Consider the following 20,272-nt stretch of genomic DNA (forward strand, 5'->3'; position numbering starts at 1 on the left):
TAAATGTCCTTACCTGGACCCCACAACGTAAAGTGTACTTTCTAGACTAGGGTGGCAAGTAGCCTAGTGGTTAAGGGTGTTGGGCCAGTCACTGATTCAAATCCTTGAGCCAACTAGGTGAAAACACTGCCGATGTGCCCTTTAGCAAGGCACTTAACCCAAATCTGCTCCTGTGAGTCACTCTGGATAAGAGTGTCTGCGAAAAGACAAATGTAGATTATGTGCTAGCGGTCTTCAATTGCACTGACAGCGCAATAAATACAAAACATTCTATGCAAATGACTAGAGCTTGAAAAACACATTGTTGAGAGGTATACATTTGACTACTTACATTCTGTAATGCTTTTATTACAACCACAGGGACAGCCTTACAGTCCCAGACTCAGGTACACACACACAGGCCAATGAGTAACAGTCATAAAAGCCGTTTATTGACCAGGAACAACAGCTGGAAAACGCGTTCGCTGTCAATCTCAGTAAACTGTGATTCGCGAGGCGCTACCTTTGTCGTGTATCTTACTCGTTATTTTGTAAAAATAACATGGTTTTATGGAAGTGAAGGGTGAGCGTGTGATTGCGAACTAGCCTGAGTATTGGAATAACCTACCTGATGACTTTACTGCGGAGGCCTCTGTGCCTGCTGGCCTGCTCTCTGCTCTGTGTCTCTGTGTGTGCTGGGACCTGCTGGCCAGGAGAGTTTACATGTGAACAGGGCTGGTGTGTGTCTGAGGACCATGTGTGTGACTTCACTGACTACTGTGGGGATGGCAGCGATGAGAGAAATTGTGAGTATACAGCTCAATGAGTCAGTGATTTACATTAATAGTTTGTCTTTCCTTTATTGTTGATTACAGACTACTGTGGAATCATTGATTATTCGACCAAAGAATAAACCACTAATTAGGGGATGTGTGTATGTAAATTTGGAATTGTGTGATTAGATGAAACGTTCTTAGATTATGCGTAAAACCTACATAACATGTAAAAGTAGCCTCCATCTTTGAGGGGACACAGCTAAAGATGATTTGATCAGAGATTGTATGTGCTGTGTCATGACTGTCTTACCAAACCAAACAACACTACATTATGAGAATCAGACCCTGTGTTCAGTTTGCTCAATCTAAATGCAGTCCTACAGAAGAGAACGTGGCACTGTCCAAAACATAATTTTAACTGTGAGCTGAAGAGATATTTGAAGAGGTCTTTGATTTATATTTTTGACGATATTTGTCCCTTCAGATATGAAAAACACGAGAAGGTTTTCCACACCTCATTCCTAGAAATCTAGAATACCTATCACCTCTATCTCAGAGCAATTTAAATTCTTAAAGTGTTCATCACATAGATAGACCCTATTTCACAGTGGACCTATAAACAGGTTCATGTTTATGGAATATATATATATATAAAGAATTCCCATTATATGGTCACATGAAATGGGGGAGAGATGTGTATTCAAATGAGGAGATTTCCTGTGTTTTGCACCAATGGAAATGCACAGAATGTTTACCACATACACATGTTCTAACACCTAGGCTGGCGAACCACATGACTACCTAGAGTAGCCCTAGTAAAGAGAGACAGATTAATACTTATGGAACCTGTCCTCCACTGCTTCAGCTCCATGCATTCCAATATGGCTGAGTCCCAAATGGCACCCTAGTCCCCTATATAGTGTAATACTTTTGACCATGGCCCATATGTAGTGCACTACATAGAGAATAGGTTGCCATTTGAAACACATCCTATGTATTTAGAGATGCTTTGGATATGTACAGCCATTTAGCTTGACCTATAGCTCTCTCATAAACCACCTCTCCCTGAGTTTTATTCACAAGGTTCCCTCACTTGACCCTAAGTAGTATGTTAACTCCAAATAAAAATATTAACACAGCATTTCATTTTTTTTTACCGTTACACCTTTTTCTCCCCAATTTCTTGATATCCAATTGGTAGTTACAGTCTTGTCTCATCGCTGCAACTGCCATACGGACTCGGGAGAGGCGAAGGTCGAGAGCACTGCGTCCTCCGAAACACGACTCAACCAAGCCGCACTGCTTCTTGACACAATGCCTGCTTAACCCAGAAGCCAGCCACACCAATGTGTCGGAGGAAACACCGTACACCTGGCGACCGTGTCAGCCTGCATGCGCCCGGCCCGCCACGGTAGTCACTAGAACGAGATGGGACAAGGATATCCCTGCCGGCCAAACCCTCCCCTAACCCGGACGACGCTGGGCCAATTGTGCGCCGCCCCATGCGTCTCCTGGTCGCTGCCGGCTGCGACAGAGCCTGGACTCAAACCAGGATCTCTAGTAGCACAGCTAGCAACCTCGATGCAGTGCACTGCGCCACTCGGGAGGCCAACACCGCAGTTTTGACATAGGGCCGTAAAGTAGCACTTTAGGGAGCATAAGCAGATCTGCTAAACAAATGGTTCTTCATAATGCCTACAATACAACCTACAGTGGAACACTGCACCTCAGAGGGCTCTTAAACTACTATGTAGTCCATAGGGCTGTGGTCAAAAGTAGTGAACTACAGTATATAGGGAATAGGGTACCATTTGGGACACAAACTCACGATGTCCACTGGCCGACCTGCTGTGTTCTGTGTTTATGAATGTTCTTGGGTGGTTATAATATTTTTTTGGGGTGAAGGTTCTGGATACACTAGGTGTGACTTTGAGCAGGGGTTCTGTGACCTGTTACCCAGCTCTGAAACACACTTAGGATGGACCAGAAGAACAGGGTTCAACACCACCGGACCCAAACACGACCACAACAACCAATCAGGTACCGCATTGATGAACTCAGAATTTCAGAAGCTACTTTGGTAAATGATTTGGGCCATTCTGGAACATGATGCACAGATTTGCCAACTCCAAGCACTCAAGAACATTGTACATTTTATAAGATTCTGTCTAGTTCTTTTCTCTATCTCTCTCTCACACTCTCTCTCTCGCTCCTCCAGCTCATTACCTGGCTCTGTGGCCTGTGACAGGAGAGACAGCACGGGCTTACTTGAGGAGTCCTGTGTTCCTGCCCTCAAAGACATGCTGGGTAAAACACACCTTTAATAAGACCCGGTTAATCCTGCCATTGTGTTAACTGGCTGTCACCCTCCTTTACTGACTTGCCAAATGTCCTCCCCTCTACAGGTGACCTTCTATCACCATGTGGGGGTGGAGAGTGGGTCTTTACAGGTCCTGACCCAAAAATACCCACTAGGTTGGAGCCACTCGGTGTGGAACCGGTCAAAAACACAGGCACACACATGGCTACGGACAGTGATACCTTTCACCAGTGCTCACCAATTCCAGGTCTGTATCAACCTGCCTCACAACTTTCACCTGTCATTCACAATCACAAACCATACAGTTACTGGCTGTACAGTTTGGTAGGTCATAGGCTGCATGACTAAAGTATGTGGACACCTGCTAGTCGAACATCTCATTCCAAAATCATGGGCATTAATATGGAGTTGGTCCTCCCTTTGCTGCTATAACAGCCTCCACTCTTCTGGAAAGACTTTCCACTAGATGTTGGAACATTGCTGCGGGGACTTGCTTTCTTTCAGCCACAAGAGCATTAGTGAGGTTGGGCACTGATGTTGGGCGATTAGGCCTGGCTCGCAGTCAGCATTCCAATTCATCCCAAAGGTCTTCGATGGGTTTGAGGTCAGGGCTCTGTGCAGGCCAGTCAAGTACTTCCACACCGATCTCGACAAACCATTTCTGTATCGACCTCGCTTTGTGCATATGGGGCATTGTCATGCTGAAACAGGAAAGGGCCTTCCCCAATCTGTTGCCACAAAGTTGGAAACACAGAATCATCTAGAATGTCATTGTATGCTGTAGCGTTAAGATTTCCCTTCACTGGAACTAAGGGCCCTAGCCCAAACCATGAAAAACAGCCCCAGACCATTATTTCTCCTTCACCAAACTTTACAGTTGGCACTACGCATTTGAGCAGGTAGCGTTCTCCTGGCATCCACCAAACCCAGATTGATCCGTTGGACTGCCAGATGGTGAAGTGTGATTCATCACTCCAGAGAACGCATTTCCACTGCTCCAGAGTCCAATGGTGGCGAGCTTTACACCACTCCAGCCGACGCTTGACATTGCGCAAGGTGACCTAAGGCTTGTGTGCGGCTGCACGACCATGGAAACCCATTTCATGAAACTCCCGACTAACAGTTCTTGTGCTGACGTTGCTTCCAGAGGCAGTTTGGAACTTGGTAGTGAGTGTTGCCGGTCCCTTTCTGTGAGCTTGTGTGTCCTACCACATCGCAGCTGAGCCATTGTTGCTCCTAGATGTTTTCACTTGACAATAACAGCACTTTCAACTCTAACAACTCTAAGAAATTTGACGAACTGACTTGTTGAAAAGGTGGCATCCTATGACAGTGCCACGTTGAAAGTCACTGAGCTCTTCAGTAAGGACATTTTACTGACAATGTTTGTCTATGGAGATTGCATGGCGGTGTGCTCAATTTTATACCTGTCAGCAACGGGTGTGAAGTGGTGTCCACATACTTTTGTATATATATATAGTGTACATGCAACCATCAATTGGATTGCAGACATCACAGATCAAGAGCTAACTATCTTGTCGAATCCCCGAGCTGCCAAGGTAAAAATCTGTCTTTCTGCATCTGAGCAAGGCAGTTAACCCACTGTTCCCCAGGCGCCGAAGACATGGATGTCGATTATGGCAGCCCCCCGCACCTCTCTGATTCAGAGGGTTTGGGCTAAATGCGGAAGACGCATTTCAGTTGAAGGCATTCAGTTGTATAACTGACTAGGTATCCCCCTGTCCCTGTTTGTGGGTTTTGCATGTATTGTCATTTTTGAGCGTTGAGGCATAAAGCTGTCAGGCATAGCGTGTAGCATAAAATTGGGGTCCAGAGCCTCTGAGATTGTTCTGACCCAAATAGACTCTACTCTAGCCATCTGGACTGAGCTGAAACCTACTAATAGTGTCCTCCTCTGCTCTACAGACACAGACCGGGTCTCACAGCCCTGTAGTCTGGTCCCTCACCCCTTCTGTTACCCCTCTCTCTGTCTTTGTCTCGACCACCTGCTACTGGGACTATCCAGCTCCACATCTCCACAGCTCCAAAATGGCTGAAATGATTTCATGTAATAGAGGTCAACTCTGCATGTATGCTGACGCTCAGTTTCACTTTGAGACGCAAATTCATTTTCCGACCATACAGTACATGTCAGAGGATTCAGTTTGATGAAATTAGAGTTTTGAATTATATCGATACAGTGACTTGGAATTGGAATCTGTCCAATGATCTATCCATCAGAATGAGGGTGATATGCAACATGCATCAGTCTCTTGTTGACAGAAATATGAAATGTTGAGTCATAGCATAATGCTGATGTGGGTATGACACAAGCCATTGATTCATGTAGTCATAAATCAGTCCTAATCAGATGAGTTGTAAACCCCCACTGTGGAAGATGTAGCCTGTGGACTTTGAACAGAACAATGGCGAATTAGGCTGATAGCAGAGACAGGAAAGAGAGATAAAGGTTTGGTCAGATGAACACAGTCCTAAGATGCCTTAGCTAAGTGCACTATTAACCGTACACACTGGTGGACACAAGTGTGCATGAACACCACACATACACAGTGGCATGTCCAGAACATTTTTGAATAGGGTGGCCAAGGTGGGGCACAGACCCAGTTGAGGGGGGCAATAACATTTTGCACCTTAATCGATGGAAGGTGGATTTTTGTTCTATATAATTATGACGGTTCAACACATGAAATGCTTCAGCATAGGTTTGGCCACCCCTTAACTTTTCCTCTTCAAATAAATCATAAATCGATTCCAAAAGTCTTGTTACAGTGCTTGCATTCAAGGTCAGGATTTTATATAAGGGTATTAGCCTACAGCAGTAAATCCACTGGAAAGTGCCATCCAGAGTGCAAATTATACCGTGACATTCGGGAGTCTCTTTTTCATGGGACCTCCTATATGGCCTTTTATAGTAAAGACACATAATTTAACTGTAAAAATGTATTACCTTTTAATGTGTCATTAACACAACCAGTCATAATGTTTTTATCTGGTTGTCAAACAAATCACTTCAAAAGTAGATTAAGTAGGTTACCTGCGCACGTTCATGCACCTCAAAATATGTCCAGCGTCCGAATGGTGCGTCCGAATGGTGCGTCCGAATGGATGCACCCGCCATTTGAATGGAAAGGGACATCTATTACAACCACCATCATCTTAAAGGCCCACCTCAGAGGAAGATGCCCCACCTATTTCAAGTAATTCCTGTCCTAGAGCGGATATTATCCTAGAGGTGAAAGCACCATCAGTTAAGACAGGCTCCTTTACTGTATAACTTTACTGTATAACTATTTCAGAAAAAGACTACCAGTCTACCTGGCAGGAGATGAGTCTCAGCTAAACCGTGCCTATACAACCTTTTGACATGTTGAGGGTTGACGTTTGTCTGACTCTTGCTGTTTGATAATTCCAGTGATACCGTGTCGTATTCCTAACGTCATTAATATTTGGACGGACATTACCAAATAGCTATATTCTTTGTTCTCTCTTATCATTTCAGGAAGCTAGCTTGCTATACACTGGGTGTACAACATATTAGGAACACCTGCTCTTTCCATGATATAGGCTGACCAGGAGAATCCAGGTGAAGCTATAATCCCTTATTGATGTCACCTGTTAAATCCACTTCAATCAGTGTAATTAAAAGGGAGGAGACAGGTTAAAGAAGGATTTTTAAGCCTTGAGACAATTGAGACATGAGCTGTGTTCAAATACTCATACTAACCGCACTAACCATACTATTCGTGATGTAAATTGAGCATGTAGAATGCTTATTGGTCATAGTATGGAGATAGTTAGTATGCCAAAAGTTCCAAAATACGAAGTATACAAGAGGACACTATTTCCGTCCATGATGCAATTCTTCAGAAATGAGCCTGGCTTCACAATGTTTTCAGATTTGAAGAACATGGTGGAAAATATGCAGCTGAAGTCCGACAAGAGCGGATACATATTGATTGCTTTAACTAATTATGACAAATGTTAAGAAAATGTTGAGCAGTGTAATAAAGTCATGACTTTTCAAATGAGTTACGTTACACATTATGTTGACTGACAATTTGTTAGCTACGCTAGCCTTGCGAACCGCAAAGCATGTCATTACAGCAGTTGCTTGTATGTACCCGTATGTTAGCTAGCTACCTAATGTTAGTTGGCTACTAATACATTGAACTTTCCGGTATAACTATATGCTATCAAACTACCCAACATTTATTGACTTGATTATTCACGTCATTCTTAGCTTAGCTAAACCGTATAGTCAAAGCCATTTTGGGTTTACTACCATTTTATTTGGGCATTTTTATTGTTCAGAAATGTGGTGGGTACTGTACTCTCTTCGTTCGCAGGACTTTATCCTGCTAAATGTCCGAACTGAATTTGGTAAAAGGGCTTGTATGTACTCTGCGCCATCGGCTTGGAACGCCTTACAAAATACTTTTATACTGGAAGAACTTGTCCCGATTGGTGTTTTTAAATCACTGATGAAGGATTTTGAGGCTGATTCCCTGACCTGCAAATGTTTTTAATTTGCTAATTTATGATTTTGTTATACTCTTGTGAATTCTATGGTTTTTACTAGATTACTTGTAGTTTTTAATGTTGTCTGTCTGTAATTGTGTAATGACTTGGTGCTGACTATCTTGGCCAGGACGCTCTTGAAAAAGAGATTTCAAATCTCAATGAGCCCTTACTGGTTAAATAAAGGTTAAATTAAATACATAAAATAAAAATTGTCGTTGTGCGTTCTCAATGGACATGGTTAATGAAGTTGTAAGATGTTTAGCTAGTAATTTGTTATGCTAACAAGCTAGCAAGAAGTTGCATAGCAACAGCATCAACTTTCAATAGACAGGCGAAGCACTAGTACACTCAACTAAAAGGATACAGTTCGTTTACAGTATACTAAAATTAACTAATAGTATGTAGTATATACTCATTAAGTGTGTAGTATACATTATGTTGGTATGAGTTTTCGAACACAGCTATGGATGTGTGTTCCATTCAGAGGGTGAATGGGCAAGACAAAAGATTTTAGTCCCTTTGATCGGCGTATGGTAGTAGGTGCCAGGCGCAGCGGTTGAGTGTGTCAAGAATTGCAACCCTGCTGGGTTTTTCACGCTCAACAGTTTCCCGTGTGTATCAAGAATGGTCCACCACCCAAAGGACATCCAGTCAACGGCAGGCCAGTGGTCAAAAACGGTCAACACATTTTTTTTTAACAACTTTATTTAACTAGGCAAGTCAGTTAAGAACAAATTCTTATTTTCAATGACGGCCTAGGAACAGAGGGTTAACTGCCTTGTTCAGGGGCGGAACTACAGATTTTTACCTTGTCAGCTCGGGGATTCAATCTGGCAGCCTTTTGGTTACAAGTCCAACACTCTAACCACTAATGTACCTGCCGCCCCAATTGATAAAAGAGGGCAAAGGAGGCTGACGCAGACGGTCTACAGTTAGTCAACTGACAGTCCACATGGGCCATTATCCCTATGGAATGCTTTCGACACCTTGTAGAGTCCATGCCCTGACGAATTGACACTGTTCTGAGGGCAAAAGGGGGTGCAACTCAATATTAGGAAGGTGTACCTAATGTTTTGTACACTCAGTGTATATCAATGCATTATACACTGCTCAAAAAAATAAAGGGAACACTAAAATAACACATCCTAGATCTGAATGAATGAAATATTCTTATTAAATACTTTTTTCTTTACATAGTTGAATGTGCTGACAACAAAATCACACAGAAATGATCAATGGAAATCAAATTTATCAACCCATGGAGGTCTGGATTTGGAGTCACACTCAAAATTAAAGTGGAAAACCACACTACAGGCTGATCCAACTTTGATGTAATGTCCTTAAAACAAGTCAAAATGAGGCTCAGTAGTGTGTGTGGCCTCCACGTGCATGTATGACCTCCCTACAACGCCTGGGCATGCTCCTGATGAGGTGGCGGATGGTCTCCTGAGGGATCTCCTCCCAGACCTGGACTAAAGCATCCCCCAACTCCTGGACAGTCTGTGGTGCAACGTGGCGTTGGGGGAAGGAGCGAGACATGATGTCCCAGATGTGCTCAATTGGATTCAGGTCTGGGGAACGGGCGGGCCAGTCCATAGCATCAATGCCTTCCTCTTGCGGGAACTGCTGACACACTCCAGCCACATGAGGTCTAGCATTGTCTTGCATTAGGAGGAACCCAGGGCCAACCGCACCAGCATATGGTCTCACAAGGGGTCTGAGGATCTCATCTCGGTACCTAATGGCAGTCAGGCTACCTCTGGCGAGCACATGGAGGGCTGTGCGGCCCCCCAAAGAAATGCCACCCCACACCATGACTGACCCAGCGCCAAACCGGTCATGCTGGAGGATGTTGCAGGCAGCAGAACGTTCTCCACGGCGTCTCCAGACTCTGTCACGTCTGTCACATGTGCTCATGTGCTCAGTGTGAACCTGCTTTCATCTGTGAAGAGCACAGGGCGCCAGTGGCGAATTTGCCAATCTTGGTGTTCTCTGGCAAATGCCAAACGTCCTGCACGGTGTTGGGCTGTAAGCACAACCCCCACCTGTGGACGTCGGGCCCTCATACCACCCTCATGGAGTCTGTTTCTGACCGTTTGAGCAGACACATGCACATTTGTGGCCTGCTGGAGGTCATTTTGCAGGGCTCTGGCAGTGCTCCTCCTTGCACAAAGGCGGAGGTAGCGGTCCTGCTGCTGGGTTGTTGCCCTCCTACGGCCTCCTCCACGTCTCCTGATGTACTGGCCTGTCTCCTGGTAGCGCCTCCATGCTCTGGACACTACGCTGACAGACACAGCAAACCTTCTTGCCACAGCTCGCGTTGATGTGCCATCCTGGATGAGCTGCACTACCTGAGCCACTTGTGTGTGTTGTAGACTCCGTCTCATGCTACCACTAGAGTGAAAGCACCGGCAGCATTAAAAAGTGACCAAAACATCAGCCAGGAAGCATAGGAACTGAGAAGTGGTCTGTGGTCACCACCTGCAGAACCACTCCTTTATTGGGGGTGTCTTGCTAATTGTCTATAATTTCCACCTGTTGTCTATTCCATTTGCACAACAGCATGTGAAATTTATTGTCAATCAGTGTTGCTTCCTAAGTGGACAGTTTGATTTCACAGAAGTGTGATTGACTTGGAGTTACATTGTGTTGTTTAAGTGTTCCCTTTATTTTTTTGAGCAGTGTATAAATTGTGGCTGCGTATCTGCCATAGAAATAGAATATAAGCTCCGGTAATATGGATAGCCTAATGAATGGTTTGGAGCTTGTATTTAAGCAATGGGCGAGTTTTGCATGGCCCGGTGCCCCGGGTGGGTGGAGATTTCTCTTTAGGATCAACGGAATTGTTGAAAATGAGCAAAAACTACACACCTGCGGCACTGGGCTATGCAAAACGAAATTGCCTAAAATGTTAGTGGTCAAAACTGTTCATCTTGGGGCGACAGGGCAGCGGGGTTATAAAATGCAATCATACAGTATCACACAATTTTACCATTTATAAAATATTCATATATATTTTTTTTGCAGAATAGCTAAAAAATAAGTCAATCTTGACAAATTATAATTTGCTGCACCCCCTATTTTAATTTGCTCCATGGCAAGGCGGCCAAGTGTAGGGTAGTCACTAGTTAACAAGGCCACAAAGTCATGATTTTCTGTCACGCCTGCTCCCCGCTCTCTGGCGCTCAAGGGCGCCAGGCTGCGCTTCATTACACACACCTGTCACCATCATTACGCGCATCAGCGCTCACTGGACTCACCTGGACTCCTTCACTTTGTTGATTGACTTCCCTATTTCTGTCTGCTCCTCACTCTCTTCCCTGTGTCAGAATTATTGTCGTTTCCGTTTCCCCTGTCCAGACGCTGTCCGTATTCTGTTCCTGTCCATGGTCATTAAATGTTCACTCCCTGCACCTGCTTCTCGTCTCCAGCGTCGGTCCTTACAATTTTCTTAAAATCAGATTTTAAACCTAACTCTCACCTTAACCCTAACATTTACCACACTGCTACCATTAGCCTAAATCTAAACTCAAAAAGCAATTTTGTTTTCATGAATTTGTACAATATAGCCTATTTTGACTTTGTGGCTGTTTTATCTAATGGAAACCCAGGTGTAGGCTACATAGAAAAGCTGTTTGGCTCTCAGAGGACAACAGGTGTTTCTGATTATTAAACATTGTAATGCGGGTGGGTGTTAATGGTGCTTTCAAAACAACTTGGAACTCAGGGAAAAAACTAGGTCAAATCATGATGTCAGCGATCTTCAGGTTAGAAAGGCGGAGCTCTAAAAAGATGCCAGAGTTTCCAACTTGGAATTCCGAGTTGGATGACCGATTTGCCTTGAATGCACTGAGCACGGCATAACATTTAAATAAAACCCAGCCCTGAAACGAAATGTTGGCTGAAAAGAATTTGCACATTATCTCATAGGAAAAGACACGTAAGACTCACGGAAACATTTGAAGTTACACATTCGGATTTGGCACTTCAAGCCCAAATATGTCATACTTTGACTAAAACGATGACTTATCTTACCATTTGTCTTTCAACTCAAAAAGGTATTCTACTGATGTGGGCGTTTAATGACATTCAGACTACAGAGTGGCATGTATTAATGGATGCCAAGGGAAGCCAGGCTTCCCCAACAATTTTAACAATACAAAGAGAAACAAACGTATAAATTATTTCTCATTCGTGTCTATCCGTGGTTCATAATTGTCCTTCAATTCGCAAGAGGCTATTTCACCAGAGAAAGCATCTGAGCGAGGCAAACAGTGCCCCTCTGTCTTCGTATCTGTAACCCATGTATCTGATGATGTCTGACCCAAAATAATATGACATGTCACATACTAAGACAGGGGCGCTGTTTCGCTCGTTCGGATGCTTTCTCCAGTGAGATTGAGGAGTCTCGCTGTCGGTGAGCGTCTTGGTCAAAATTATCAATATGTTTAGAGATGACCTATCAGAGCTCAGAATTTGTGGGGGGGCCACTGGGGTGGCCAATCAGATTTCAGGGAGGGCCGTGACCACCCTGGGCCACTCCCTGGACATGCCACTGCACACACACACACACACACACACACACACACACACACACACACACACACACACACACACACACACACACACACACACACACACACACACACACACACACACACACACACACACACACACACACACACACACACACACATACACACACACACTGTATGATGTTCCTCTGTCCTGTGTTTTACAGGTCATCATTCTAGGGGAGCTCTCTGGTGACAGTGACCCCTCTGAGATCGTGGCCATAGATGACATCTCCTTCAGTGATGGTTGTGTGACTGTCCCTGGTAAGGTCTTCTTCCATACCACTTCACTGTACACACAAATGTCAGGCCATGGCAAGGGTTAAAATGATCAGAATCAGCGTTAAACAGTAAAGTATATCCCTATAGGGCTACATATGAGAAAAACCAAGAAGAGGGGGATATACTGTAGTTGAAATACAAATATCAACACACACACAATCCTGTTCTGTGTGTTGGCATTCTGAAGAGGCAGGTAGACATGGCCCGAGCTGTCAATCATTACTCAAAATGTGGAAATGTTTGGTTGTTTTTTGCCTTATAAACCTACTGTAACTGGCCTCAAATTGAGGCCTCTTAATCATGAGACAATAAATTCACCCCAAAGTGTGAGCTCACCATCTTAATTTATGGCTGTTGGCGTGATGGAGTCGACAAGAGAGACATGTGGCCTCGTGAAACCATAATTCAGGGCTGTGTGTGTGTGAGATTGCTGGACATGGATTTGTGAATGACAGCACTGAATGTGAGAGGCCCCAGGGCTGCACAGCATTAGAGCGGATCGTATTACCTTATACTATGAGCAAAATACATTTTAAACCCGCTAGAGAAAGATTTCCATAATCTCTGCCTCAGTGCGCTCCTTCAGTAGAGGTAGAGGAGATCAGCAACACTTGGAGAACAAATGGAATTAAATAAAAAAGCTTTATTGCAATGAATAGTACCAACATGTTTCAGATTTGTCCTATAGGGTTTTTACAGAAATAAGAAGGAATGAAGATTTTGAACGTTTCAAAATGGCCTCAGGGACCAATCACAAAGAATATGCTAATAAAAAATGCGATAGGTTAAAACAGTTGTAGAAAGACCAATTGATTGTGAGTACATGTTGCACTGACCAATGGAATGTGAAAACACTAAAATTACATCAAACATTAGGTTGGATGAGTTACATGAATCTAACCAATTATTATTAGTGTAGACTGACCAATAGATTGTGATATTATGTTGTACTGAACAATAGAACAATAGTACATTTGTTTTCTGTGAGGGGGTTCTATTAATCTCACCCGGGTGCCCGTGTAGGCATGTTTTGCACCTGGTGAAGTTGATTGCATTCTTTTTGGAACCGGGCTGCCTCCGGGGCTTGAGCCAGGTGCCCCATTCAAAGCCCACAGCGAAGTTGGCTCAAAACAAAGTGACATAGGAGCGCGTGGAGTAATGAGTAGGATTCTGTTTCACGTGCAAAAGTGATTGCCTTGGAGCTTTATCTGGCTTCCCAATGAAATCGAGTTAGAAAATTCAAATATTTATTTTATGGAAAATAAATGTTGTATGTTTTTGGAGGATGCACCATGCTGCCTTGTTGACAAAATGTTAGAGCGGAGAAGATCGACTTGAGAATGGGGCTCCTCTCTCCCCGTGTTCACCTGGTGACCGGCCTTTGGCTGGTTCCATGCGGCTCAGATAATCGAATCCGCCCAATGATGAAGTCAGTTGAGAATATTACCACCTGGCAATGTAAACAGACACTCACGACATTACCAATGATAAATAAGGAAAAAGAAGAGATATGCTTACTAGAGGAAATCCTTGATAATGAATTGCTCATTCATACAGTACCATTAGGAAAAAAAAACATTTTAAAATGGAATCTATAAAACGCCTCTCTACGCTTTCTAAATTGATTAATGACGCCACCTCTTGGACCCAGGGACATTTTTTCAATACAAATAATTTGCTTCTTTAAAATGTCTGGCCACTGGATTTTTAAGATCTTCTCTTTTGATAGACCGTCTGTGTTCAGTGATGCTTTCCTTAAGGGATTAATTAAGGGAACGTTCAGTCTCACCTATGTATACTTTCCCGCAACAACATTTTATCATATAAACAACGTTTCTTGGTCTCACAAGTTATGAAACGGTTCATTTCCATTCTCTTGCTCTGACAGGGTGATTGTACCATTTAATATTTCTTATGAGTTGACAATTAATACAATTAACACACTTAAAATTCCCCACTGCTGGGCATCCTGTAAGACTATTGGACGTATGGTCTTGGGAGGGACAAGCTTTCACCACTCTGTTTCTTATGTTCCTTTCTTAAAAGTAACCAGCGGTTTCTCCTTAAATACATTTTCTTAAAGGGGACGACTTTGTAAAATATACCCGTGTTTAAATATAACATTCTTTATAGTACTTGTCTTGGGAGTAAGGGTGGTGCAATATATAAGAGATGGCTTTTTCTTCTCTTGTTCTGAACCAGTGGGAGCTTTCCCGGGTTCTCTGTTTTAATTTGACTTCAGCTTCTTGTAGCCATTCCCTTTAAAAATACAAATCTTCCAATTTATCCAGCCTACATTGTTAATTCCTTTCTTATATACCGGGTGGGTCTAATCCTGAATGCTGATTGGTTCAAACTGCATTCTAGCCGGTATCTATTCCACAAGTTACCACCGGCTAAATCTAAAGGCTTTTCTTCAGAGGTAGGGTGATAGTGGTTTTCATGTAAAAGGTTGTTGCAGCCTGTGGGTTTGGTATACAGATCGCAGAATAAAACACAAATTTTTTAGTGACCATCATGTCCAAAAAAGGTAATCGTTTCAGTGTTATAATTCATAGTAAATTTCAGACATCTAAAATGATCATGTATAAACCTCTGTTCCAACATTGTAATGTCTCCCTGTTGTAGTAAAAAAACATGATCGATATAACGTCTCCAAGTAACAATATTGGGGGAGAAAATAGTTAATGTTAGGGTCCTATAAAAAACGTTATTCTAGTCTGCTGACAAAAAGATTAGGATAACAATATAAAAGCCATCTTTGTTCCCTTGCCAGTGGAAGGTAGGGCTTATTATTGAAAAAAATAAGTTGCTTTTCAAAACAGAAGAAGCCAGGCTGCTGGTGAAGCTTGTGGGGAGGTTGTGTACTGGTCTGGTATCAAAATAGTGTTCAGAGGTCTCCAGGCCTTGTTGATGTGGCATGGTGGTATACAAGGCCTTAAAATCCAAGGAGCACAATACAGTTCCTGGGTTCAACAGGGGAGGCTATTGATGAACACAATGAACTGAGTGCTGTCCTTGATGTATGACTTCAGCTTAGGGACAAACTCTTTAATGTGATGATCTACAAAAACTGGAGACCCTTTCTGTGAGTCTACCAAACCTGAGACAACTGGTGTGTCAGGATGGTTAAGAGGCTTGAGGAGGCACTCATTCAGGAGAAACTGTGCAACTTTAGGGGTGATATCTGAATTAAACTCACCCTCCTCAAGTAAGAGTCTGAGATCTGTTTGGAATACTCTTGAAGGATATGCGTTCATCTGTTCATAGAAACAAGAGTCATTAAGTTGTCTTAGGACCTCCTGGTCATATCTGGATTTGTCCATAACCACAATTGCGCCTCCTTTATCTGGCAGGTTTTATGACAACAGAGGCATTCTTCTCAAGTTCACTTAGTGCCATCTGCTTTTCTTTAGAACTGTTCATTTTGTCGTGGGCTTTCTTCTTGAGATGCGTTTCCAAATCCAACTCAGTGAGTCTACACTACAGTGCCTTACAAATCTATTAATCCCCCTTGGCATTTTTGCTATTTTGTTGCATTACAACCTGTAATTTAAATTGATTTTTATTTGGATTTCATATAATGGACATACAAAACATTGTCCAAATCGGTGAAATGAAAATAATTACTGAGTCAAATGATCTGTCACAAGATCTCAGTATATATACACCTGTTTTGAAAGACCCCAGAGTCTGCAACACCACTAAACAAGGGGCACCACCAAGTAAGCGGCACCATGAAGACCAAGAAGCTCTCCAAACAGGTCAGGGACAAAGCTGTGGAGAAGTACAGATCAGGGTTGGGTTATAAAAAAATATCCGAAACTTTGAACATCCCACGGAGCACCATTAAATCCATTATTAAAAAATTTAAAGAATATGGCACCACAAAAAAACTGCCAAGAGAGGGTCGCCCACCAAAACTCACGAACCAGGCAAGGAGGGCATTAATCAGAGAGGCAACAAAGAGACCAAAAATAACCCTGAAGGAGCTGCAAAGCTCCACAGTGGAGATTGGAGTACTTTAAGCCGTACATTCCACAGAACTGGGCTTTATGGAATGGCCAGAAAAAGTGGCCAGAAAAAAAGACATTGCTGAAATAAAAAAATGTGGGAGACTCCCCAAACATATGGAAGAAGGTACTCTGGTCAGATGAGACTAAAATTTAACTTTTTGGCTTTCAAGGAAAACGCTATGTCTGGCGCAAACCCAACACCTCTCATCACCCCAACAACAACATCCCCACAGTGAAGCAAGGTGGTGGCAGCATCATGCTGTGGGGATGTTTTTCATCAGAAGGGACTGGGAAACTGATCAGAATTGAAGGAATGATGGATGGCGCTAAATACATGGAAATTCTTGAGGGAAACCTGTTTCAGTCTTCCAGAGATTTGAGACTGGGGTGGAGGTTCACCTTCCAGCAGGACAATGACCCTAAGCATACTGCTAAAGCAACACTTGAGTGGTTTAAGGGGAAACATTTAAATGTCTTGGAATAGCCTAGTCAAAGCCCAGACCTCCATCCAGTTGAGAATCTGTGGTATGATTTAAGGATTGCTGTACACTAGCGGAACCCATCCAACTTGAAGGAGCTGGAGCAGTTTTGCCTTGAAAAATGGGCAAAAATCCCAGTGGCTAGATGTGCCATGCTTATAGAGACATACCCCAAGAGACTTGCAGCTGTAATTGCTGCAAAAGGTGGCTCTACAAAGTATTGACTTTGGGGGGGTGAATAGTTATGCATGCTCAAGTTTTCAGTTTTTTTGTCTTATTTCTTGTTTGTTTCACAATTTTTTTTATTTTGCATCTTCAAAATGGTAGGCATGTTGTGTAATTCAAATGATACAAACACCCAAAAAATCTATTTTAATTCCAGGTCGTAAGGCAACAAAATAGGAAAAATGCCAATGGGGGTGAATACTTTTGCAAGCCACTGTGTGTCTCAATTGAGTTACCTCCTTCAATAGTACACATTGCACACAGATATTCAACTCCTGAGTGTGACACTCAGCCTTGGCATATCATCTTTAGTAGTAGCCTACAGACCTTGGATTTGTCTGTGTGCATTGACAATGGAACTCAAATCTGTACCCACAAGCCAATGTTTTTGACGTTTTCTTTTCACATGATACTACAGCAATATTTCTCAGCACCAAGTACACTATAGAATCTTTACGGTGCGGTTTACGACCAACATAATTCACCCGATAGTATTACTTACCCTTTCTCTGTGTCTATAAAACAAATGGAGGTCATAAGTTCGCCATCGATTTTCCTATTTTACCATCCGCCGGGTGCCTTTGGGCCCTAAAGTCTTCTCTCATGGTTTGATGTGTGTAGAGAGAGTCGGTATTGTCATTTAACGTAACACCCCTAAAGCGGTGCTTTGAGGCGTGGTTCCCTTAGTCTGCCCACAGCAGGGCCAGCTACTAGCCACCAGCACCGGGCCTAGTTTAGCGTGTCTAAGTGGATGGGGCAGGTCAATGACATCCCAGGCATGCTATCTCTCTGCCTCCATCTGTCTTCTTGCTCCTGTGGTGCCATGTTTAACTGTGCGACTGTGCTATGACTCATCAAGCCTGGGAATTGTCCTGGTCAACCGTAATGACAAAGACGTAAAAACACACAAACTGCTAACGCCGGGGCGGGTGCAAGATCCCGACGCTAGTGACTTCATCTTAGTGTCCGTGTTATTTTCTCTCAGGTGTGTCTGGTCGGTCATCTCGACTCCTACTAAACTTTACTGCCTATGAATAATGCCAGCATGTTTTAATTAAACACTCTTGGACAGAGCAGAAGAACCTGTGTTATACCAACACTTGTGAAAAGTAGGCTATAGCTTAGTAGCTTGACTTTGATCCATAGCACATGAGATGTTGACATTTCTCTATGAGCTATAAACACATCATTCATTCATTTGATCACCCTATTGTAGGAAATGTACAATTTGTAGTATATTTCAGGATTAAAAAGGATTCTGAAGTTTGTGATTTCCACTTTGAAATTTCCGACTTGTCCATTTAATTATAACCCTGATAATAATTCATATTTTCTGTTGCTGCAGGATCATTTCCCTCCTGTAGCAAACTGGCTCAAATTAAGATCCTGCATCTGTAGCACCATATTGCCTGTAGCCTACAGTACATGGTGGAGGAACATATTGCCTGTAGCCTACTGTACATGGTAGGCTGTAAGTGGCACTTCACTTTTTTGTATGGAAAACATCTGTGAGGATTTCTTTTACAATATTCACCATATATTGACACAATTACAATCTTTTTTGAATAAAAATCTTATTTCATCAATTACATTTGGAAATACGTATTTGAGTGAACATTAGCAAGCAAGCAGGAGATGAAAGTGAATTATCTCTTCCCTGTCTCCCCGGTTTTAGCTTGCGGCTATTAGGATTAGGATTTAGGATATTAACTAGCTTGTACATGACAAATTGAGCTAGCTATGTTATCTACATATGGCAGTACACAAACAAAATCTAGCTCGCTTATTTTGCCAGCTAGAAAGAAATAGCCGCAAATTAATTCAGTAACGGAGGAAGAGGATAGTGTAGCATGTGCTTAGCATGGAATATGCTAACAATGAAACTGACCAAAGGACTAGATTCGGGAAGAGCAGTAAAGAGATTAGCATTAAAAGATCAGACCAGAGACCAGGATATACAATTTTAACATGGTACTAATGCCGGCTAGTTTATTTTAGAAAAAGTTGTAGTTCTGAAAGTAAAAAATGCAAATCACAATAATTGTATTTCACCTTAAACAAATTAACAGTATTGAAATACCCTGGGTAATCTGGCATTACTCATCTCATATGTATGTACTGTTTTCTATGCTATTCTACGGTATCTCATTCACTTAATGTTTACATATCTTGCATTACTTATCTCATATGTATATACTGTATTCTATACTATTCTACTGTATCTTAGTCCGTTCCACTCTGACATCGCTCGTCCATATGTATATAGGCATAATTCATTCCTACTTAGATTTTTGTGTATTGGGTATATGTTGTGTAATTTGTCAGATATTACTGCACTGTCAGAGCTAGAAGCGCAAGCATTTCGCTACACCCGCAATAATATCTGCTAATCACGTGTATGTGACCAATAACATTTTATTTGATTTAGTTAATAATCTATGGGTCTATTTCAATGCCTCAAGTAAAATTGGTTTCTATTTCAATATCTCAGATAAAATCAGGTGCACCCTTCTATAGTATCAATTATCACCAGTAAAGTTAAATTCAGATAACAAAATGACATTCAAATACACATTCAATATTTCAGTCCTTTCCCATAACATGGGGTGATCGGTCCCAACAAATAAAGTAGAGCTGTGGAGAATAGAGTACTTAAATGTCATTCAAGAAATTGTCCTCTTGAAGACTCAAACCATAAAAAAACTGACCAAGTAAATGGTCCACAAATGCATTCAACTGCTTCTCAAGATGAATGGACAGTAAATTATCGGCGTTTCTCTGAAGAGATTGCTATGATTGAACTCACAATTAAAGGCTAGACCTAAAGGATTTGCGCACTTCTAGTTGAGTTTCATGGACTATTAACCCATTAGTTGACCTGGTTTACAATAGCTAGCTATAGCAAGCTAACGTTAGCGGCTGCCTCTTCAACAAGAAGCAACTTTGACAACATTGATCCTAAGATAAAGAAATGGACTTTCCCATTGATCATAATCGACAATACAAAGAAAGCATGGCTCTGGGGCTTCTCCGAAATGCCACCAGTTCTGCGATCGGATCCATGCCCAAAGCGTCATAT

At 42.5% G+C, this 20,272-nt stretch overlaps 1 protein-coding gene across 1 annotated transcript in view; it reads left to right on the forward strand.

Annotated features, from left to right (window-relative positions):
* The first annotated feature begins 610 nt into the window (after nt 1-610).
* malrd1 (MAM and LDL receptor class A domain containing 1) overlaps nt 611-20,272 on the forward strand; it is a 130,610-nt gene continuing 110,948 nt past the window's right edge. Inside the window, exons 1-5 of the mRNA XM_071329042.1 lie at nt 611-785; nt 2,661-2,795; nt 2,974-3,062; nt 3,161-3,322; nt 12,359-12,455. Coding sequence (XP_071185143.1) covers nt 611-785; nt 2,661-2,795; nt 2,974-3,062; nt 3,161-3,322; nt 12,359-12,455 — 658 coding nt within the window. The remainder of the gene's footprint in view (nt 786-2,660; nt 2,796-2,973; nt 3,063-3,160; nt 3,323-12,358; nt 12,456-20,272) is intronic.

The sequence above is a fragment of the Salvelinus alpinus genome, chromosome 10 (genome assembly GCF_045679555.1).
Source record: "Salvelinus alpinus chromosome 10, SLU_Salpinus.1, whole genome shotgun sequence".
NCBI classification, from domain to species: domain Eukaryota; kingdom Metazoa; phylum Chordata; class Actinopteri; order Salmoniformes; family Salmonidae; genus Salvelinus; species Salvelinus alpinus.